The sequence below is a fragment of the Euleptes europaea genome, chromosome 12 (genome assembly GCF_029931775.1).
Source record: "Euleptes europaea isolate rEulEur1 chromosome 12, rEulEur1.hap1, whole genome shotgun sequence".
NCBI lineage: Eukaryota > Metazoa > Chordata > Lepidosauria > Squamata > Sphaerodactylidae > Euleptes > Euleptes europaea.
Window position 1 is genome coordinate 21,043,846 of NC_079323.1, and position 24,158 is coordinate 21,068,003.

Consider the following 24,158-nt stretch of genomic DNA (forward strand, 5'->3'; position numbering starts at 1 on the left):
CAGCCACGGGGACCCTGTTTTGGTGGAAAGGTGGCATAGCAATGTTTTAAATGAATATATACGGTAACAATTTAAAATTACTTTGTTTTCAAAACACCCACTCTAAATGTAATAAAAAAGTCCCCCCCCCGCAAACTCTTTAATTCCAGCAGCTGCATCAGTAGTATGATCAAGTACAGTAGAGAGAGTGACCGCCTGCCTGCTAAGTATTTATTTAATGGACTAAGTGCTTCTTATGGACAGATACGATGAAACTGTTAAACTAAAATATCCAGCACTGTTTGGACTGACAAACCCAGGCCTCACAGGAAAGTGAGAATGAATAATGAATTGTATAATATTAAGTATACTGGTAAGGGCATTAATTATTTACATTGGATTCAGGCCTAAGAACCATGCAACTAGTTCTGTGCGCCCAAGGGAGGGTCTGGACTTGTGTTTCTCAACCTGCATCCCTTCCCGCAGTATGGTAAATGTCTTTCGGAACTGAGTGGAATTTTATAAGCACTTTGTAGCAAGGTATGAAGGTATGCTGACCAAAAAAAAAAGCAAACATAACATAGAACACACCACAGAATCTTGGTGAAGTAGCTCTTTACAGCCGGTCCATAAATTTAGTGACTTTATATACCTTCAGTACTAATAACTAATCAAAGAATACCAATGTTAAAGAACATGAAAATTAACTTTTTATGAAAAGAGAGTAATTTCATCAACATAGGTTCTTGTAGGTTATCCGGGCTGTGTAACTGTGGTCTTGGTATTTTCTTTCCTGACGTTTCGCCAGCCGCTGTGGCAGGCATCTTCAGAGGAGTAACACTGAAGGACAGTGTCTCTCAGTGTCAAGTGTGTAGGAAGAGTAATATATAGTCAGAAAGGGGTTGGGACAACAAAACGCAGCATACAAACAAGGATAAAAGAACATGAAAGATACTGCAGACTTGGCCAACCTGAGAAATCAGCAGTGGCTGAACATGGACTGACACAAACAGGACACAGGGTCTTATTCCAAGACACTGAAAGACTGGACAATTCTACCAACTATTTTGTCAGATTGCACAGAGAAGCCATTGAAATTCATAAACATCAGCACAACTTTAACAGAAAAGAAGAGAGTTTAAGAATGAATAAGGCTTGGCTTCCTGTCCTGAAAACCTCCAGACTAACAAAGACTACAGTCAACAATAGCCATGCAGATTAGCTTTGGATTTCACACATTAACATATCACTTCAGGATACAATGGTTCCATATTAACATACCACGCCCTCATTAGCACATTATCTTGATACTTACAGGACAATGATTAGCACATTACCTTTGATACTTTTTGCAGGACAATGATTCAGCTCAACCCAACCCCTTTCTGACTATATATTACTCTTCCTACACACTTGACACTGAGAGACATGTCCTTCAGTGTTACTCCTCTGAAGATGCCTGCCACAGCGGCTGGCAAAACGTCAGGAAAGAAAATACCAAGACCACGGTTACACAGCCCGGATAACCTACAAGAACCAATGAACTCTGACCGTGAAAGCCTTCGACAATATTTTCATCAACATTGTTTGAAATGTGACTAACTGAAATTAGACTAACGCACAAATACAATGACACAAAGAATATCGGACACACAGTAATCTTGTTATTTCACAGCCATTCATTCAACAGTGTTATATGAATGATAAATGACAACTTACGCCCCGGTTTGTCAAACATCACTGAAAACAGGAAGTCCCTCGGAGTCATGTAATATTCTCCATCGTATTGCAAGGAAGCAAACTGCATAAAGCGTCTCTTTCGAATGCAGAGCTTTTCAGCCATCTCTTCATCTTGAACATCTTCTGTCTGAAATAGAAAAGAATGTCTCAAAAACAAGTGCATTTTTAAGCCATTAACATTTGCTGGCATCCGAAGAACTGCACAACTAGCTCTGCTGTTTCCTGGATTTTTTAACGGGGAATACTTTCAAAAGAGGAGCCTGTTGTTCAACAGCTGGACATCCCAGTGGTCATGCAGAATCCCTTTTGTTTGTTTTTTTGGCCTATGAATTTCAGTACTTCAAACCTATGCTACAAAATTACCTACTTGTATTGTAAAGTATTACAGATTTGTACCACACATACACTCATACTTCATTAAAGACCTATACTAGTTTTTGGTATCGTTGAAAAATAACAGATGGGAGTTCTGATACGGAGGATGGGCTCTCAAGAGCCCTGTGTGCAAGTGGGAGGGACTCATAGGCAGCGTTTTGTAGAGGAGCATAGGAGAGACTGTGGTGGGAAAGGGAGCCAGAAAATCCTCAGTGGACAAAAAGCACAGCATGAATCACTTTGGATCCTGGCCTGGACCTGATACTGATAGCCTTTTGCCTATTGCAGAACAAATCAGTGTTGGAATGGTTCACGAGAGTCCTCCTGTTTATTCTTCTATTAACAGCTATACTATAAATTAATTCAACAACAACAACAGACTTTATTTGTAGTCATAGACCATCAAATATCCCAAAAAATTGTAATTAAATATATACATAAATAGTTATGAACTAATAGTACAAAAGATAAAGATGTAGTGGAGATTAAAAACTGGAATAAAGGGATAAAATCCTCCAAAGTATGCATAACACAGTAGAGATTCTAATCATAGATTGGTTATTCTAAAGCCTTAAGTGCATTTTGCCTTATTTTAGTTGCCAGCCAGGAATATACATTAATTTTATGTTTACATTACAATGGTTTGAAACAGGACCATTCAATCTCCAGACTCTGTCAGATTTGTAGCAGGCCTTTTGCTCATCTGTAAAAATTAAAAACAACAACAACCCTGTAGTCCACAAAGGTCCACCTCTGTGGACTACAGGAGTTATTTTTAAAATTTTTAGAACTCATGAAGAAATATAACCATATGAAATATGAAAGTAGCATATGCTTTGGACCTTGTTTTCCCAATAGCCTCTGCTTCCCCAAAAGTGATGCCCCTTAACCCAGGAAACAACTTTGAGTGGTCTGAATTCCTGGAATTTTTTTCGTAGACATAAGACAAGTCAACGTTGGTTAAATACATTTCGATTAATCACTGTCTCTAGGTAAAGGTGTATTATGAACAAGCTCTAAAGCAGCCTTGGCAATAACTATTTGGAATTAGAAAAGAGCAAGAGTTCAGTAGCACCTTAAAGACTAACAAAATTTCTCTCAGGATATGAGCTTCCGTGAGTCACACCTCACAAAAGCATCTTCAAGACAATTTTGTTAGTCTTGAAGGTGCTACTGGACTCCTGCTCTTTTCTACTGGTGCAGACAGACTTGGAACTAGTCCCCCAGTGCTTTTGTTCTCATCTGAAGTGCTCTTTTATAAAGAAGTACAGGTTGAGTATCCCTTATCCGGACATCTGCTATCCGGACTGATCAAAAAACTGGCCCTTTTGAGCCTGCACACAGGCATTACTCACAGGCCATCAGCAGGGCCGTTGATGGTTCAATGTACACACAATTATTAAAAATATTGTTTAAAATTACATCCAGGCTATGTGTATAAAGTATAGATAAAACATAAATGGTTTGTGTTTAGACTTGAGTCCCATCCCCAAGATATCTCACTATGTATATGCAAAAATTCCAAAATATTTCAGAATACGGAAAGATCAGAAATACGGACCACTTCTGGTCCCAAGCAGTCCAGACAAGGGATATTCAACCTTTACTGGCTTTTAAAGGGAGAATGAACCATTACCAGTGTTCTCTGTTTACTATGGAGGTTCCTCACAGAGCTCTATCTTGTTGCTAGAGGACATGATAGGGTTACCAACCTCCAGGTACTAGTTGGAGATCGCCTGCTGTTACAACTGATCTCCAGCTGACAGAGATCAGTTAACCTGGAGAAATGGCTGCTTTGGCAATTGGATTCTATGGCATTGAAGTCCCTCCCCAAACCTCTCCCTCCTCAGGCTCCGCCCCAAAAACCTCCTTTCAATGGTGAAGAACCTGGCAACCCTAGGCCATGAGTGTGTTTGTAGAACTATAAACATATTAGTTTCCATTTTTAACACAAAGCCACCTGAGAAGTTCACTTGCAAAATGTTTTATTTTTCTTTCAAATGGTCTTATGAGTAGACTTATGTTGTAGTGAGTAATGTAATGATTTCCAGTTATCTCTTCCAGTTGAGTATTTGGGACTGGTGACTCTGGACTTTGCAAGGTAGGCTTCTGAAGAATGCTGCTTCAGTTATAATACAAATAATCCATGTATGCGAGGCATTAACTTTTCATTATTCCTATCAGAATACACTTCTCTAAGTTATGTCAGTTTGTGCCTTGCAGAAGATTTAAAATCAGAAAATTGCTCTGTAGTCATGTTTTAGGTAATATTTCAGAATGAAGTTAATCTCTTCACACGCTCAAATGCAAAACAAAAGAAAGAAATTTGAGTTAATCCTGTTTTACAACTTCTCAAGTCAAATGGTGTTTCAAGCTCTTAAAACAGTAAAATCTGAACAGCAGCAACATTTACAGGGCCAACTGTCTCAAGAATGAAAAAGTTAAAATTTACATTTTGTGCCTCAAACGAATTCAGCATTATCAGCAGAACACTGGGATCAGCCCACTATGTATCAGCAGAATGTATTGTGTGCATTCAAACACAGATGAAATCGACAGACACGCAGAACTGCTCTTAATAAAGTGAAATGTGTGTTTAGGCCTCCACTGAGATATGCTTTTGGAGTCTCATTCAAGTGTGCATACCACTGAAAGCTATGCAGTGCAACAGACAGCACCCTTCCAGCATTCGGATGGCACATTTAATTCACCATGACACATGTACAAAAGGTTGCTTTTCAAGCATGTGTCTCCTTTGTTTATTTGTTTAGAACATTTCTATCCCACCTGAGGGACTCGAGGCAGGTGACAAAAACTATGAAAAGAGAGAGAGAGAGAGAGAGAGAGAGAGAGAGAGAGAGAGAGAGAGAGAGAGAGAGAGAGAGAGAGAGAGAGAGAGAGACTAAAACACGTATGACAATCTTGAGACCAAATAGGGCTGTTTCCACACAGAGCAATCCATTTCTAATCATGCACCCCCTCTTTTTTGTTTCCACATGATGTCATCCTCCATTCCTGCACAAATTGTTACCAGTCCGTTTTTCGGCTAAAGACTCCGTTTATAAAAAAACTGGAAAAAAAATCTTTCCCAGCATGGTGCTATTGGGACAATTTTTTCCATTTGTCCAGAAGAGAAGGTACACCTTTGTGTTTGAATGAAAGGAAACACCCCCTTCCTCACCATTTCCACAGAACTGCCTTGGTGTCATTTTGTTGAGATTTTGTTGTTGTTTTTACTTTGGGAAGGGCAGGGCAGCATCCTAGCTCTGCTAACACAACTGCAACAATACAAATGGCCAGTGTTTTTCTCTGCTCTCTCCCTTAGCATTTGAAAAGTTCCTGAAATTCCTGAAAAGTTCGTCTCCCCCAAGCAGCCAATTAGCCTTTTCAATGTAGAGGACTGCAATGGGACTCCTAGTACCTTCCAGCAATTAGCATTAGCAAAGGGTTTAAATATTGTGTTAATCTGTCGCATGGCTATGAAATTGCACAGTATTTGGGGCGGGGGGGGAAGTGTACTACTGAGTACTGTACTATTCTTGAGCAGAGCCAAAAAATTTAAAAAGGTGGGTGAAGAATCATGACAACAGTGGTGTGTGTGTGATGCTGTGAAAGAGAAACCACGGCCAACAAGGGCAAAAAAACGGATTGCCCTATGCTGTGTGGAATCTCTCCTGCAAGTGCAGATTGAGCGGTGATCGCACTGGCCACATGACCGCCATGGAAAACAGTGTGGAATTAGCCCTGGTTGAGCTGATTACGTTAAAATCCCTTCTACATTGTTCAGCCTTGCAACAGTGGCAAAAAGCCATAGAAGTAAGCAGCCTTCTTCACATCTTCAGGAAGCCAATCACACAATACCAACACTACTGCAGAAACAGACCTAGCCTGGGTAGCTGACATCTGAACTTGCCTGCAGGATGGCACCCAAAGTAACCCTTGATTAGTGGAATGCAAATGTCTCTGGGGAGTGTACTGAGAGAGGCATTCTTGCAGGTAGGAGGGCCACAGGCCATGAAAACATTTAAAAGAACCGACACCTTGACTTGTGCTTGGAAATACATAGGCAGTGCGATGCTTGCAAAATTAGTGTAGTGCACATACTCTTAAGTGTAATATATTTTTCACAACAAGCAACTATTGTTGAATAGACCTGCTCCTTCCCCTCGCCTGCCTCCCCTCCCTTAATTTCCTCCCTCCGTGAACCTCTCCACTAGTTATTTCTAAATGCTAAAACCTAACTCTGCTGTTATCTAAAATGTCAAAATACAATACTCTTCCGAATTCGACTTCATCCTCCCTAGGACACAGAGTCTGCTTTTCCTAGAATGATCATAAAAATGACCCACATGGCCAAGCGCTTGGCACACAAATGGGGTGCCATTTAGCAGCACGAAAGCAAGTCTCAATTATTTGCTACTGATTGTGCTATGCTCACGTATCTTGCGGAAGTGGAGGAGCAGCGTCAACTTAGGCAACGATTTTTTAAAAAGAGTTAGTTACGTCTAACAGCAAGTTCAGGCACACTCTGATATTTATGCTAAAAACAGGAACACGGCTCTTTGACCAGGGCCTCTTCATACGATGGGCCTGCAGAACACCTGGAAATCTTTGCAACCTCCTGCCTATTATTATGGATTATGTAGACACTGGTCAGACCCCATTACCCATGAAAAGTGATTTCATTTCACCTTTCCACAAGGTGTTTATAGTGGACATTAATGACAGCAATTTGGATTATTTAAGGCAAAAATTCTTGTAAGCCACTGTTCATCTATGATAAATAAAGCAAAGACAAAAATTAGAAGTAATTAATTTTTCTTCCCCTTTGGTTCTGGAAACACTTTCTACTTCAAAAAATTTTCGGAAAGTGATAAATTGTTACTGAATTTCAAATGGTTTTAGTAAAAATTCTTAAATGCCTATTTAAGGCAGCAGTGGAATGAAACTTTAGAGCTTAGAATAGGGCTAATGTGTTCCAAATGTTCCCAGTTACACAGCTTTATGCAAGACATCTTACACCTTATTAAATAAGCCAATTTGTTATAACAACTATAAACTCTGGACAAAGCACCTGTTCAAGGGTGGGGAAAATTATTTGCAACTGCAGAAAGCCATTTGGATGAAGCAAATGGGCATACTTTTCCGCCTGGGAATGCTGAGTAGGTTTTAGAGTAGTGTGGGAATGTTATTAAATGTGGTCTCAGGTGAAGAAAGTAGGATTATTTCGATTTGTTCAGTTTGTTTGTATCAGGGTTTTTTGTGTGTGTATAGCCAGCTATCAGCTTACTTTCATGATAAAACAACAAGAGTTGTTTTTTTATGTTTCCAGGAATGTTGACTTTTCTGTGGTGTTGCCTACAAGACTGACAGGATTCACATATTCAGCTCTATAACATGGTTTTTACTTTATCTACCAAAATCATTATGTACTCTTCTTTAGCCTAGGATGCCCAACTGTTAACTTAAAGTTCATTTCTATTTTTTACATTTAACACAGTTTATTCTATCACACACTATCTTCCTGAATGCATCAAAACTATGTTGAAATATGTTAGCAACCTCTCTGTAAGCATGTCACAACATGTAATTATTTATTAAAAACTAACAGAATAGTTAGTTGACCTGGATGGCCCAGGCTAGCCTGATCTCATCAGATCTCAGAAGCTAAGCAGGGTCAGCTCTGGTTAGTATTTGGATGGGAGACCACCAAGGAATACCAGGGTTACTGTGCAGAGGAAGGCACTGGCAAACCACCTCTGTTAGTCTCTTGCAATGAAAACCCCAAAACGGGTCGCCATAAGTTGGCTGCGACTTGACGGTACTTTACACACACAACAGAATAGAGGAAACACCATTGATGTTTTAATATTTACAGCTTTTGCCATATAGTCTTTTCAGTGCTAAAAAGAAGAACAGAACTGATGAGGATGGTGCATTTTGAAAGAACGAGGGAGGCTGGCTCACCTTCTGGAAGAGTGTCTGATGTATATTCAACAGTATTCAATTTGGGTGAATCGGCCAACAGATTTGTGGAAAATGGGAAAAGGATATGGGACAAGAAATACCACAAGTTGGAATGGGATATGGAAAAATGTTTCACCAAAATTGAATCTCAGTGGATTTAAGGGAAAGCTTTATCGAAATACAGGTCTGATGGTATCTTACTCTTCATCATTTATCGAGGATTGATTCCACTCAAGCAAGCAAGTCTTGGAAGTGTGAGGCCTTTAAAGCTGACTTAATTCATATTTGTGGAACTGCCACTGGTGAAGAAATTCTGGCCTTTAATCACTGAGAAAATTATTGAGGAAACAATATGACAGAATACTTGCTACCGTTTAACCCTAACGTAACAAAATTGGAAATGGTTTTGTATTATTAACAATGGCTAAAATATGTAGAGCGAGATGTACAGAGATGCAACCCCCCCAAACAGATCTACCGAATATGAAGGAGCAATAAAATTAACATATCACAGGAACTCTAATGATATAGCTATCCCTGCTAAATAGGATTTAAAAAACACACCAAAAAGCCCACATGCATAAAAAAATATTTTAAAACAACCAAAATCAGAGAAAACTCAATTTTAAGTCAGCAACACACTTTAAAAGTAAACATCTTCAAAAGGCCTAGCTGAGTACATAGGGTTTCATCACCCAAAAACCCTAACAGAATAGTTTAGTACAATTTTCCTTCACTGTTCACAAAATAATTACAAATAAAAGGTATTTTTCATTTCTAAATGTCAGATGGATTGAGCTACAAGAAAACCTGAAGTGTCATAGGCCGCATAATTGGTATTCTACATTATCAAAGACTTCCATTTTATTATCTATATTTTAATATATTTATAGTTTACCTTTGAGACTCAAGGTGGATTAAACAGTGTAAGTCAACATAGTCATTAGGATGGGACATCCAATAAGCAATGTAATGGGATCAAGACTGCAGAAATTAAAAAGGTAAAGGTAAAGGTCCCCTATGCAAGCACCGGGTCATTCCTGACCCATGGGGTGACGTCACATCCCGATGTTTTCTAGGCAGACTTTGTTTACGGGGTGGTTTGTCAGTGCCTTCCCCAGTCATCTTCCCTTTACCCCCAGCAAGCTGGGTTCTCATTTGACCGACCTCGGAAGGGTGGAAGGCTGAGTCAATCTTGAGCTGGCTACCTGAAACCAACTTCCATTGGGATTGAACTCAGGTCGTGAGCAGAGCTTGGACTGCAGTACTGCAGCTTACCTCTCTGCGCCACGGGGCTCTTAAATAAAATTAAATTAAAGCCAAGTAAAAATCTGGAACAAAGCTGAAACAAAGCATAAATATTAATATGGCATATTAAACGATGTGGAAATAATGTAACAGGATAATACACACAGCAAGAGATATTTATTTATTTAAAACATTAGCTGCCTTTCTCCCTTGTGGAACTCAGGGCAGATTACAATATAAATAAAGTGCATACTATACACAATAATATAGTTCACAGTCCCTTTCCTTCTATTAAAGTATCTTCCTGAATCATTCCATTATAATAAAGCTATATTTCCTTTGTAAAAATGTCCTCCTGAATAACTCAGTTTTGCATAGTTTGCAGAATGCCAGGAGAATCAGGCAGGCCATTCCATAAAAGGTGGGGGACTACAATGGAGAAGGCACATGGACGGGCAGTTGATGAACTTGCCCATTGCAGGGTGGTACCTCCAGAAGGTCCTGTTCAGCTGAATGAAGTTGTTGTACTAAAGCATAGTGGGAAAGGCACAGATATGAAGGTCCAAGGCCATGAAGGGCTTCGTATGTGATAGCCAATACCTTGAATTAAACCTCAGTGACTGATGGGAGCCAATGAAGTGACTGCAGAATGGGAACAATATGCATGGTCTGCTTTCCTCCAGACAATAACTGAGCAGCGGCATTCTGCACCAACTGGAGTCTCTGAGTTGACTCTGAAGGGAGACCAACGTAGTGTGCATTACAGCAGTCCAGTCTCGATGTTAATGTGGCATAGATCCAGGTGGTCAGATTAATTTAGGGTGAACTAAGTTGGTAGAATGCGTTTTTGTTTGTTTGTTTTGCAGCTGAGTTAACTTTTTTCTCTAGCGGCAATGCTGAATCCAGTACAACCCCTCAGCTCTTGACTAAATCAACAAGGATCAGCTGAACCCCACTGAAGGTGGGAAGCACAGTGTCCTTCAAACTCCCAACCAGGATTAACTTGTTCTTGTCAAGATTTAGTTTCAATTTATTAATTTAACTACAGCAGACAGGCAGGGATTCAGGACCTCAACTGGATACTAGATTTGGTTGAGGTCATATAAAGCTGGGTGTCAATGGGGAGGGGGGGCAACCATGTCAATATATTCAACATTCAACTCATATCAATAGTTTCACATTCAGCTCTGCAACCACAGCAGAAAAAATGTTTGAAACCCTAAAATTCCCCACAGCTTTTTAAAATCTGGTAGGATTCATGAGCTTTTGTGGGCAGATAATTTTTAATCAGGCTCCATTCCTTGTGAGATGCTGGGGACACATTCACCCCTTTTTTGAGTAGGTATTGGCCAGTCCATGGTTCAGACCAAATCTCCAACCTTGGCATCAGATCTTCCCTCAAAGGTTCAGTGCAAACAATTAAACGAGACCGGCCATTGGCTGGAAGTTAATTCTGAACAAACTGGTTTGAATAAACCACACTGGGATTCGGTGGATTCCTTATGTTTTGCTATTTTTCACAGCACAAGAAATCCTTAAAAAGTCTCCTTAAAAGCAAAAAAAGTCTCCTTAAAAGCAAAATATCAGTCACACAGCATCCTATTGGTGGTTAGTCAACCTAGAAGTCTCTCTTAGTGGTCTTTTAAAATAGAGTGTTATCAGCATTCATTTATATGCAGTGTATCTACAACCATGTAATTTCAGCAATGAACATGCTCTAAAGTACTCAGCCCACCATGAAGTCCCCTACTCCAAATGAAAAGGGGCCAACATCAATGCTAACTGTAATGACAAAAACAGTGACCTTTTTGCTTGTTGCAAAACTGCAAAGACTTTAGTATATTTCAGAGCTAACATCACTTAAGTTATAAAAGCCCATGCATTTAATGTAAAAGTAGATTTACTGGTACTTGAAAAACCAATGGCCAGAGAAGTCCTACTTAGTAAACATAGTTTATAATTGAATGCTAAGCAGTTTTGATCCTGTGCATCTTTAATACCAGCGTAATAGGAAAAACATAAACCAGTCAAATGCATTCGGTGAGTTTTAAGTGTAGAATTTCAGCTAAAGAATTCAGCTGTTTTATTGCATCTAGATACATAACAAGGGTGTTCCCACATATGTATTCCACAATGGCAAGGCACAACTGAATGAACTAAGGATGATGTTTCAGCACTTAACTGTGAATGTAAGCATTTTTGTGGTTTTTAAGCCAAATCTCCCATGTTAACATGGATATATTAATGGTAGAGCTCTAAAAGTTAATGGTGAATTTAAAGACGTCTCCAGTGGCGTGAGTGTCTTTACCTTCCTTTGACGTGGCAACTATCAGCTGTTAGGAAGCAATTTATGTCTGAGCATTATTTGAACACACAAAATCTGGTGCTAGCAGAGAAATGCTCGAAGGCAGCAATTTTCTTTTCTCTGCAAGGTAATTTTTAATTTGAGCTATAAATCTTAAGTTAATTGATTTTATTTGAAAAGAGGCAAGGGTTTTCCCTCCATGTTTGGTTTGTATCAGAAACATGACCCGAGGCAGCCATAACAATATGTACACAATGGCCTCCCCCCCACCATTCCCATTAAACCTATTTAATTTATCTCACGAGATAACAATGGCTCTTAGTCAGAGTATTTAAGCCTAACAACACAACAAAATAAAAAGCTTTACACAGTTGTTTCATCAAATCGTAACATGAATCATAAATTACATGTTACACACCTAGTTATTAAGTACGGTGATGTTCATGAGTCCGATTTTCTAGTGTCAGGGGAAAAGTTCTCATACACGTATCTGGATCTAATTTATACTCCAAATTAATATTTTTAAATACATTGCTCTTAATTTTTTTGCTCTCGTTCTTATGACATCAGCAATAATTCATTGTCTATCTTATTCTTCCTGACAGCACTGTGTCAATGCCACCTTGTTTCAGCAGCATAGCATACAATGCGTTTAAGATTTTTCATTATTTTCTGGTATTTATTTCCCTTGTATTTTTCATTCTCCTGCTTCTTTCTGTGTAATTCTCTCTTTAACTATCCAGCTCTGATTCAGATTTCTGCTTGGTTCCAGATTTCTGCAATTCAAATCCTATTGAATTATTTATTGGATGCCCCATCCTGTTGACTGTATTGACTTATACTGTGTAATCCGCCTTGAGTCTCAGTGAGTCTCTTGAGTTTCAGACTAGGAATTATATAAATATATAAAAATTATCCATTTTCATTCTCTTTGAGCTCAAATATCTCTCCCGCCATGATTTCTACCAGACAATAATTGCTAACAATGATACACATATTTAGAAATATGGTTTTCTTCAGTTAATTCTTGAAAAGATAACTCAGCCCTCTGCAGAGAAAGCCCTTGTATTCACGTTTTTATTTTTAACTGCTTTCACACACCTGCATTTACACACAAGTAAAATGCTTCACCAAGCAATTTAATCTGGTAGCATTGACTATTTTCAACAGTTGCTTGTGCCAAGATCTTGTGTGTACCATGGATAGTCCAAAAATAAAGAGAAGCCATGGGGATGAATGGCTTCAAGGACTAAAGCCTCCAGATTGTCCTGGGATTTCCCTTCCTTCTCTGGGCTAAGGAACCTTGCAATGAAGCAATCTTAACCTATTGCTTAAAACCGTGGTTTGTGACCCAAACATTCAAAATGCCGGGTTCTGATAGAAGCAGCAGTGGGAAAAGGAGAAGAGAGAGTTGAGCTGCCTTTTCCCCTCCTCTGCCTTACAGTCCCATTCATTCCCAGGTATTTTGCTCATCCCAGCCACTGTCATTGGAAGCTGTGGGCGTTAGGGTTGCCAGGTCCCTCTTCGCCACAGGCAGGAGATTTTTGGGGCAGAGTCTGAAGAGGGGGGTTTGGGGAGGGGAGGGACTTCAATACCATAGACTCCAATTGCCAGAGTGGCCATTTTCTCCAGGTGAACTGATCTTTATCGGCTGGAGATCAGTTGTTATAGCAGGAGACCTCCAGCTAGTACCTGGCAGTTGGTAACCCTAGTGGGCATAGCCTATGGCTCTTAGCTCCTGGACCCACATCACTGGTGGCCTGCAGCCAAAACGTATTACAAGCTTAGAAGGGGGTTCCACTTCTAAACTTTGAGGACCACTGGTGTAAAACAGGAATGCAAACAATCCTTTAACAACTGTTATTAAACGAAGTATTAGAGAAGTGACGGAATGGCCAGCTTGTTCACATACTGTCTTCCTTCAATTATCTCTAGCGTTACACCATCCAGACAACAAGGTCTTGCTTATGTTCCCTCAAGAAAAGAAGCATACATATTCAGACTAATGGCTGCCACTAGCAACATTACATCCCCTTCTATAGCCAGTCAGCTAAGAACTTCCAAAATAGCAATTACCAAAACTTGATTAAGGGACAACTTCAATTTTTTAAAAGTGTGACATTATAAAAAAAATGCTTAAAAAAACAAACAAGCAAACAAGGAAAATTGTTTTTTTAAAAAAAGGGAAAAACTTTCAAATTTTCAGTGATCCAGCATCCCTACGTTACCCTAGGTCTCAGAGGAGGAAAGAATATCATTGCAAAGAATATCTATGTAGGTTTTCTAAATTATATTATGCTGCGCTCCCAACAATTCAAATCAGAACAGATATATACACTGATGTTTTCAAAAAGCATTCTTATTCATGGATGGGTGGATTGGAGTGGAACCAGAGAAAGCCCAATGAGGAGAACTTGTAGCAAATATCCCATTTGACTGTTGTCCGAGTAATAATTCATGTCATATCAGATAATTGCGGAATGGTAAATTCCAGGAATTTTGGTAGGACCAAAATATAAATATAAAATAGAGTACTCTACGTGCTACTCCACCAACTACAGACAAAAGGATTACCCTTCCTTGAGAAATAATTAGTCCAATACATCCAGCAATACTGTGCAACCAAATGCAGTTAAGTATCTGTTCCATAAGATCTCACAACAGTGTATGGCCCAGATAGTTGACTTGCTGGCTCACTTCCCCCCAAGAGAGTTCCTCTATTCATTGCTTAACTTTGAGAGGAATTACCAAGTAATATTCTGAAACTGTATGTAGTCCTACAGCCTTTTGTTCAAAGCATTTAAAACCTCCAAAATGGCACTAACCTCATAATTTCCAGACCTACCCTTGACCTGGAGCAGCTCAAGGCCAGCCATAAGTCTCCTAGGCAGGAATCAGTTAGAATCTTTAGTGGGAGAAAGTACTCACGTAACATGTACTGGTTTAACAACAAAAATCCAAGCCTTCTTGCTTCAGTAATCAAATTTGACCTCCATGCCTTGAGGCTTCTGGGCCAGTTAGAACGAGGCAAGTAACTACAACATAACCACACCTCCCCCAAGAAACAAAACCTATCAACATATAAGTCAAGAATGCTGTGGGGGTAACTGGCAGAATAACACAACTCATTTCCTGGCCAGATTTGGGAAAGGGTACAAACCATTCACTGTGTGTGGCAGACACACAGTTAGAACTGAGGAACTGCTCTAACAGTTAGAGCAGTTCCTCAGTGGAACAGGCTTCCTCGGGAGGTGGTGAGCTCTCCTTCCCTGAAGGTTTTTAAGAGGAGGTTAGATGGCCATCTGTCAGCAATGCTGATTTTGTGACCTTAGGCAGATGATGAGAGGGAAGGCATCTTGGTCATCTTCTGGTCACTGGGGGTGTGGGGGGGAGGTAGTTGTGAGTTTCTTGCATTGTGCAGGGGGTTGGACTAGATGACCCTGGTGGTCCCTTCCAACTCTATGATTCTATGACAGGATTAAATAAAAATATTTAAGAACTGTGGCAAGTGGAAGATTTCTAACCAGGCCAGAGTGACCAGTCTTCTTCCCCAGAAGAAGAAGAGTTGGTTTTTATATGCCGCATTTCTCTATCACTTAAGGGAGACTCAAACTGGCTTATAATCACCATCCCTTCCCCTCCCCACAATAGACACGCTGTGAGGTAGGTGGGGCTGAGAGAGCTCTATGAGAGCTGTGACTAGCCCAAGGTCACCCAGCTGGCTTCGTGTGTAGGAGTGGGGGGAACAAATCCAGTTCACCAGATTAGCCTCCGCTGCTCATGTGGAGGAGTGGGGAATCAAACCCGGTTCTCCAGATCAGAGTCCACCGCTCCAAACCACTGCTCTTAACCACTACACCAAGCTGGCTCTCCAGGGAAGCAAGGATGCATTTCTCAGAGGGGGAAAAAGCGGTACTGGCACCAAACTGACGCTGATGCACTAACACTGTATGTAAAGCACAGGTCAAAGTACAGGGAACCCCGGCTGGGTCTCTGTTTGACTGCTGTACAGGGAAGGGCCTTTCAGAAGAAGCGACAGGAAGTGAATATATTTTAACTAGTCTTTCATTACTGCCCGTCCAAGTTATATTAAGTATAAGTCAGACTCCTGGCTCCATCTTTACCAGCGGATATAGGAAAAGAAGTATGGTCATCTCCTTCTTTGCTTACAATGGAATCTCTCTGCTGAAATATAACCTTAGTGTACTCAGTGGAATCTCTCCACCGAAACACAGTAAAGCCAATGGCTTGGGTCCAGTGATGCGGAAGTGGATAGACTTAGCACAATTCTGCTTGCACAACACCTCGTGCAAGAGGAAACAAGTGGGTATACAATAAGTTTGACTTCATACAAGTGGCTACCGTGGGCTTTTTCTTGCATTTCTGCTGGCTCAAGAACAACCCACTTGGTTCAAATCAAGTTCCTGGTAGCATCTAAAAAGCATCCCCTCATGAACCATCCAGATACAGGACAGATTCTTTCTAGCCCCCAACTGCAGAGATAGTAAACACAGGACAGAAGAGCCTTCTTCCTAACAGAAAAAAACCTCTTTTGAGGTCACTTACCTATTCATGGTCCTGTTTCAAGATGTGACAATCTGGTGCACAACAAAATCCTTGATGCCCTCACTGTTCCTTCACTCCAAGGGCAGTTAAATTGGTGTCATTGCAAAGCCAACTAGAGGCAGTGAGGGCAACTAACATTGCAATTCTGAATACAGTGACACAGTTCTAAGCCCACTGACTTTATGTGGTTTACAAGGGTGTGCCTCTGTTTAGGATTGCACTGAGATATCAAGTACGTTGTCCTCAAAAAAGGGAAAGAGGGAATGTTGATGTTTTGACTATGAACCCCTGCGGGAAACAAATGTGAAAGATCATGGAACCCACCACCACAGAAAGGGAACGAAAGGAGACCATATGTGCCATAGATGGACGTTCCCACACAATTCTATTTCCACCTTCAGTATGTATTTTGGCAGCCATTGCATTATAAATGAATATGAATGCCACTAGTATTACATTCGGGCTTCTAAAAAGCTTTATGCAGTTCATTTTTAAAAAATTTAGCAAGCTCTGGCTTGGTTTAGATTCTTCCTGAAATATAAGCTGAAGGAGGTGGGGAGGTAAAGAGATGTCTACAGAAAATATAAAGGCAGAGAGGGTCCCTCAAGTTCTTACAAGGCAGGAACCAACTTGTTTAACAAGCCATACATTTACACTCAGCCTGCAAGTTACCACACTGAATTACTTTGAAGTGACAGTATTTCAATAATCATTGCTTTGCACACCCCTTCTTTAGACACTCTCTTCCCTCTCTGCAAAACTTAAGAGCCAGGTGGATTTTCTAGGAGACAGTTTTAACAAGAGAACTGCATGCACCAATGAATGAAGGGATCCTGTTGTCACCGGTGGGTTTTGCCGTTCTCCCTCCCACTCACTTTCCGGGCACAGACCGTGTTCAAACCTATCTGTAGATTGAGACTGCTCAGTGAGCAGGGGGAGGGAACCCAGTAAAAATATTCAGATATTCTTGGGTTTCTATACTACTGTTTGAAATCTTTCAGAGCCACACACGAACTCTGAAAGAGGAACTGTGCCCCAGCTCAGATTAAGATGTACTTCTAGTAAAGGTTATCAAAGAAAAAGAGAGAAGAGTGGATCAACAGAGGGGTAAGGATGTGAGAAAGGGGTAGTGGGGAAAAAAGCTAAAATGTGTGTGTGGGGGGATGGCTTTGAGTTAAGAAGGATGTGGGATTTTATGGGAAGAAGACACCTGAGAGAGATCCCTACACAGAACAGCATATGAATAGGGCAGAATCCTGCTTGAAGCTTTCTTAAGTAACCCAGACACCAGTGTCCGGGACCAGTTATTTTCAGCTGTCTGGATTTTGACTCACATATAATAGATTACAAAATAATTTATTTTTTTTAAAAACCCCACATATGACAGCCCAGAAAACTTTCTGTAGCCGAATTATAAACCCGAGAGCCTAAAGCACACTGTGGGAATGGCAGGTTCAAATCCCGGCCTTTCGAAAAACTACCTTGCACACCATCTCCAGCAGCCCGTATCACAACATAGGTGTTAACACACACAAAGCAGGAGAACCGAGAGCAGTGGAATGTACTCTCCAATATAAGGCCACAGCATGAAGCAGGAATTGTTGTGAGGAAAGCAGTAGCAGACACATGGTTTAACAGCCGTTCAGATATGTAGGTCTCAAATTGGTAAGCGCTTTAAAGGTAAGAACTTGGGTCCCATCATAACAGAAATGAAAAGCCTATCCCCCCCCTGAAGGATCTTTATATGTTTACAGGAATTCTATATTTATCATTTATGGTTAGGGTTGCCAACCTCCAGGTGGTGGCTGGGGATCTTCCGCTATTACAACTGATCTCTAGTGGCAGAGATCAGTTCACCTGGAGAAAACTGCGGTTTTGGAAGGTGGACTCTATAGCATTCTACCCCAATGAAGTCCCTCCCCAAACCCTGCCCTCCCCAGGCTTCACCCCCAAAATTTCCAAGTATTTCCCAACCCAGAGCTGGCAACCCTATTTATGGTAAGTTTTTCGGACATTAAAAACGACAGTAGTATTGTTGGGAGTAAATGATATTGCTATAGTTTTGACACCTTCCTAAGTAGGTAGGGTCAGCGGGAATTGGCCAGGCTTGCCAGGCCCCGCAGCTCCACCGGCGGGAGCTTCGCAGGGCCGTGGCATCAGCGTGCGATGCGCCTACGTCACTTCCAGTTTAACCCGGAAGTGACGCGGACGCTCTAGCAATCCTGGCCCAAACTCTATGGTTTCCATAGAGTTTTAGCAGAGGGTGCTAGAGCGTCCACGTCACTTTCGGGTTAAACCGAAAGTGGCACGTGTGCCCGCAGTGCCCGCCGTCCTTCAGCTGGCCGGCGGGCAGCTTGGTGGATGGGTGGTAGTTTACCCGTCACTACCGGGCAATTGGCAACCCTAGAAGTGGCGCATAGGCTGCTGGAAAGTGGGATTAGGAAAAATACTGAGTGTCCAAGGTTAGCAAACCAAAAGATCACAAATGGATACTACGTGGAAGGTAGGGTCTGCAGGAGAAGGCGTGTCACACTTGCAGGTGGGCTTGCAGACTGAGGGAGAGTTTTTAGTGATAGTTATGAAAACCCTGTATCCCACCAGTTGAGAAACAGTGACCTAGAGGTGGTTTCCAAAGCATCACTGTAGCTCAAATCAGCCAACTCTAGAAGGGAAGATATCTTACGCGCTAGGTGAAAATGAAAGGCAAAATGCATGTGTAGTAGACGATTAGCATCTTCCTTGGCTAAAAACGCAGGCAGCAAAAATCAGTGAAGCAGAAAAGGAAAATACACATGTAAATTAAGCTTTCCCTAGCTTCAGGTGTTTCTCTCAGATTGTTCTATAACAGAGAGAAAAAATTATCCTTCTACAGCTCAGCTTACTCGCTTCCCCCTCCCAATCCATCAGTTGGGAATAAGGTACAGCAATACCGTGCTGAACAGTAACTAGTTTGATCATAATGTTAAAAAGCTAAGGGGTTTTAATTGGAAAAATCCAAACTGCAGGAGTTCTTATTGCAGAAGCACACCACAATATCTGGTTGGGTCAGACATGTTTTAGAATAAACAGGCATGAGAATGTAGTCTGAGCTCTAGAGAAACATACCGTATATACTCGCGTATAAGCCGAGTTTTTCAGCCCAAAAAAAGGGCTGAAAAAAGCCAACTCGGCTTATACGCGGGTCAATACGGTAGGCGAGGGGAGGGGGGAGGGGGAGAGAGGGGGAACTTACCGCCGCCGCCATCCCGCACGCCTTCTCTGCGGCCTGGGAGAGGCCAGCAGGGCCTGCCTGAGTGCAGGAAGGCCCCGCCCCCCGCCCGCCCCCCCCGCGCCTTCTCTGTGGCTTGGGAGAGGCCAGCGGGGCCTTCCTGCGCTCAGGCAGGCCCCGCCCCCCCGCCGCCCCCCCGCACCTTCTGTGCGGCCTGGGAGAGGCCAGCAGGGCCTGCCTGAGCGCAGGAAGACCCCCTTGCCCCCCGCCCCCCCACGCCTTCTCTGCGGCCTAGGAGAGGCCAGCAGGGCCTGCCTGAGCGCAGGAAGACCCCCCCGCCCCCCCGCGCCTTCTCTGCGGCTTGGGAGAGGCCAGCGGGGCCTTCCTGCGCTCAGGCAGGCCCCGCCCCCCGCCGCCCCCCCGCACCTTCTGTGCGGCCTGGGAGAGGCCAGCAGGGCCTGCCTGAGCGCAGGAAGACCCCCCACCCCCCGCCCCCCCACGCCTTCTCTGCGGCCTAGGAGAGGCCAGTAGGGCCTGCCTGAGTGCAGGAAGGCCCCCCCGCGCCTTCTCTGCGGCTTGGGAGAGGCCAGCGGGGCCTTCCTGCGCTCAGGCAGGCCCAGCCCCCCCCGCGCCCCCTCTGCGACCTGGGAGAGGCCAGCAGGGCCTGCCTGCGCTCAGGCAGGGCCCCGCTGCCGCCTCCGGCCTGCGTGCCTTCCCTGCCGCCGCCTCCAGCTGATCAGCGGGCCTCGTCCTCCTGGTGAGTAAGGGGTTCAGGGGCTCTTCTCCCTCCCCCCTAGGGTGGCGCTGGGGTCAGGGTGGGTGTGGAGGGCCCGGGAGGGGGTGGCACTGGGGTCGGGGTGGGTCTGGAGGGCCCGGGAGGCCGGGCGGGAGGGCGACCTGGGGCAGGGGCATTGTGTAAGCCGACCCTCGGCTTATACACGGGTGCCTAATTTTTCCCCTTTTTTGGGGTAAAATTAGGCACCTCGGCTTATACGCGGGTCGGCTTATACATGAGTATATACGGTATTATAGTTTACACAGAATGATTCTGATGTGAGGACTTTTAAGGGACGAGAAGAACACTAAGAAAAACAACAGTTTATATGAGACACAATATACATGATTACACACACAAAGCTGCCTTATACTGAATCAGACCCTTGGTCCATCAAAGTCAGTATTGTCTACTCAGACCAGCAGCGGCTCTCCAGGGTCTCAGGCAGAGGTCTTTCACATCACCCACTTGCCTAGTCCCTTTAACTGGAGATGCCAGGGATTGAACCTGGGACCTTCTGCATACCAAGCAGATGCTCTACAAACTGAGCCACAGCCCCTCCCCCTAAATCTAAAACAAATTACGGGTTTTAATAGTAGACTGATCCTCAAGAAAGGTAAGAATGACCTGTTTAGTGCAACAATGGAATGAACTCTTTAGTGTATAAAAGCTCTAGATGAATAATACATTACTTATTCTGATATGCCTTTTGCATATTCTCAACATCTTATAAAAAAAGGCTGCTATTCACAAGCAGTACAGCAATCACACGTGTCAAATGTTTTAAACAAAAGTGCAGAGCCCTTCACAAGAGGTGGAACTATAGAAATAGCTCTGAAGTCCCATATTAGTCACAGAAGACACCATAACACACACAAAACTGTACTGAATTTTAAACTGCTACGCAATAACTTGGATGTTCTGTTTTTGCCCTGACAAAGATTTTTTCCCCATCAAGTACAACTCAGTTTCATGTTAAAAGAAGAAGTCATCTGGCGTTATACATTCTGGAAATAGTTTTATATCATTAATGGAAGATGACTGTAAGAATCCCACATAAGAAAAAAAACTGTTGTTGCTCTAAACCTATGGCTGACATTCTTCAAGGAAAAACCTGTTATCAAAAAGTACACTGGCTGAAGAACAATCTTACAATAAAAGGAAACCATACAACATCTTACGGGATTTTTAAGATTAATAATGTTATAATAGTAGATTAATCAGTGGCTAACAATTTGAAATCTTTTGTGTATTTTCAGAGTTGCAATTGCAGGTTCAAGGGTCACAAAAAACCCTCCTGAAATATACAAAAAGTAAATTACAATTGAAATATCTCCATTAGAAGTACAATACTTGCTAAAAGCCTCACTAAGGAAGAATCAACATGGCTTCTGAAAAAGGAAGCGCTGCCCAAACAACCTTTCAGAGTAATGGAATGCCTCGGAGAAAGAATTTGCAGGTTTCCCTTTTCCAGGCCCCTGGGCCTACCACTGAAGGTTGCCCTTATCAGAAGCTCCCTATTCTTGGAAGCAGACTGATAGTATTCCATTAAACTTCCTTGGGAGGTCCACAATTCAAAGCAAAGCAATACTTTTTACCTCCTGCTAAAGGTTTTCAACACTATTCACATCTCAGTATTTTTTTTAGAATAGTTTCTGTATAATAATGTTTATTTGAAGAAGGATAAAGCTATGTGTGAAACAGGTTGAGTCAAGTTACATATAAATTGGTGCCATCTCCTTTTGCTCAATAAATGTATCCAAACATCTTCAAGACTTCAGGTACTCCTATATTTTTCAAAGCTGTCAAATATATTTATTTATAAATGATGGCTGTAGTTTTAGCTCTTTCTGTCAAGAATGCTTTGCTTTATTTTTCCCCCTGAGCAGCCTTTACTTAGAAAAAGAAAAGTCTGAATTCCGCTCATTTCTGTTCTGTTTTGTGTAATGTAGAAGGGTGGAAGTAAAATATATGTTTCAAAGTGAAACTGGCTGGAATACGTAAAATGAGTGCAACAAACAATCGCAGCAGCGTTGGTTCCATTTTGATACTGAAAACTTTCAAAAGTTTCATGCTACTTCCCGGAGAACCTCTGCATCTTTAACTCATTCCAAGTTGTATAGAAACGACCTGTTTCTTTGCTATCCCTCTATCGCCCCTTGAAATGTGAATCAGGCCAAAGTTTTGGAGAAACAGTTAAGTCTGCTCTGAATATTTGTGGAATCATATTTTAGGCCCATTTATGACTTTTATCCCAGCGTTGCTCTGAGTTTAAATGAACAGTCACAACACTAAGGGGGTTACCGCACTTGTATTCCCACCGATGTATTAAGAGTTTGAAAACATTATAAAAAATACTGTTCTCACTTTGTTTGGACCTTTAGCTGTGAAGACGTCTTCCAATCATTTATTAGCCGTGGTATCCAAAAACCCTTTTAAAGCGATGTTTTTTATAACATTTTCAAACTCTTAATGCATCGCTGGAAATACAAAGCGCGGTAACCCTCTAAGACAGAACGGCTCAAACTGAACTAATATAATGCCGAAAGAGGAGGTAAATGGTGCGTGGGATGACGCTACGATTTGGCAACGCCAGTATAAACAAATAGCTTGGTCCTCTTGTATTTTTACTTTTATTTATGTTATTTATAGTCTGACTTTCTCACTGAGACTTAAGGCGGATTGCATACCATAAGTCAGTACAATCAACAGGATGAGGAGATGGTGTAATAGGACTAGGATAGTAAAATCCAAAACAAGACACAAGTATTAAGCATGACATGTTAAACAATGCAAGAAACTGTTTTATGTAAGCAGAAATATGATGCAGGGAAAGCAAGACAAACACATATAGCAGGAGCAAACACATGTTAGTAATACAGTCCACAGGGCTGTTCCCTCTATTAAAATGTCTTTCTGAATCATTGTGCTATAATACAGCCCTATTCCTTTATAAAAATGACCTCTTGTACAGTTCTGTTTGTCATAGTTTGTGAAAGGCTAGAGGGTAAGGGTGCCCTGACCGGGATAGCCCCAGGCTAGCCTGATCTCGTCAGATCTCAGAAGCTAAGAAGGGCTGGCCCTAGCTTGTATTTGGATGGGAGACCGCCAAGGAATACCAGGGTATGACACAGAGGCAGGCAACGGCAAACCACCTTGGAACGTCTCTTGCCGTGAAAACCTCACCAGGGAACGCCGTAAGTCAGCTGTGACTTGATAGCACACACACACAAAAGGCAGTTGAGAGCTAGCGTGGTGTAATGGTTAAGAGAAGCGGACTCTAATTTGGAGAATCGGGTGTGATTCCCCACTTCTCCACATGAAGCCTGCTGGGTGACCTTGGGCCAGTGACAGTTCTCTCAGAACTCTCTCAGCCCACGCATACCCTGCCAGAAATTTTGTTAGTCTTTAAGGTGCTACTGGACTCTTGGTCTTTTCTACAGTCCATGCAGAGGTAGGCAATGGCAAACCATCTCCAAATGTCTCTTGCCTTGAAAACCCTACGGGGTCACCATAAGTCAGCTGTAACTTGACAGCGACCGCACACACACACACACAAGATCTATAAGATAGAAACCAGCAAGTGCTGGTTCTGTGGAGAAAATGAGGCGGACTGCTTTCATATTTGGTAGACACATATGTGTGCCTCCACATATTAGAAACAAGTTGTGAAAATTATTTCAGCTGGGTTGAGAAAACAGATGCCCTACAAACCCGAGACGCTGCTGCTAAATTATCTACCTGATATCCCTAGTGACCTGTTAATGGTTGCCTTACACATAATTACTGCTGCCAGGTTGGCCTTTGCAAGGCAATGGAAACAAAAAGTACAAGACTGGTTGTTGAAAATAAAGGAGATCTATACCCTTGTGAAATTGGAACATACCAGAAAAACAGAGACACAATCAGATTAGACCTACTATGGTCAGGGGGCTAAACAGAGAATGGAACTGGCAATAGAATAGACTGAATTAATACCATAATTGCCCTTCAAT

The 24,158-nt window shown here is 42.1% G+C and overlaps 1 protein-coding gene across 1 annotated transcript in view; it reads right to left on the reverse strand.

Moving 5' to 3' along the window:
• The window catches only part of MICU2 (mitochondrial calcium uptake 2), a 114,223-nt gene that overhangs the window by 46,471 nt on the left and 43,594 nt on the right, over positions 1-24,158 (reverse strand). Inside the window, exon 2 of the mRNA XM_056858503.1 lies at positions 1,699-1,846. Within this exon, the coding sequence (XP_056714481.1) occupies positions 1,699-1,846 (148 nt within the window). The remainder of the gene's footprint in view (positions 1-1,698; positions 1,847-24,158) is intronic.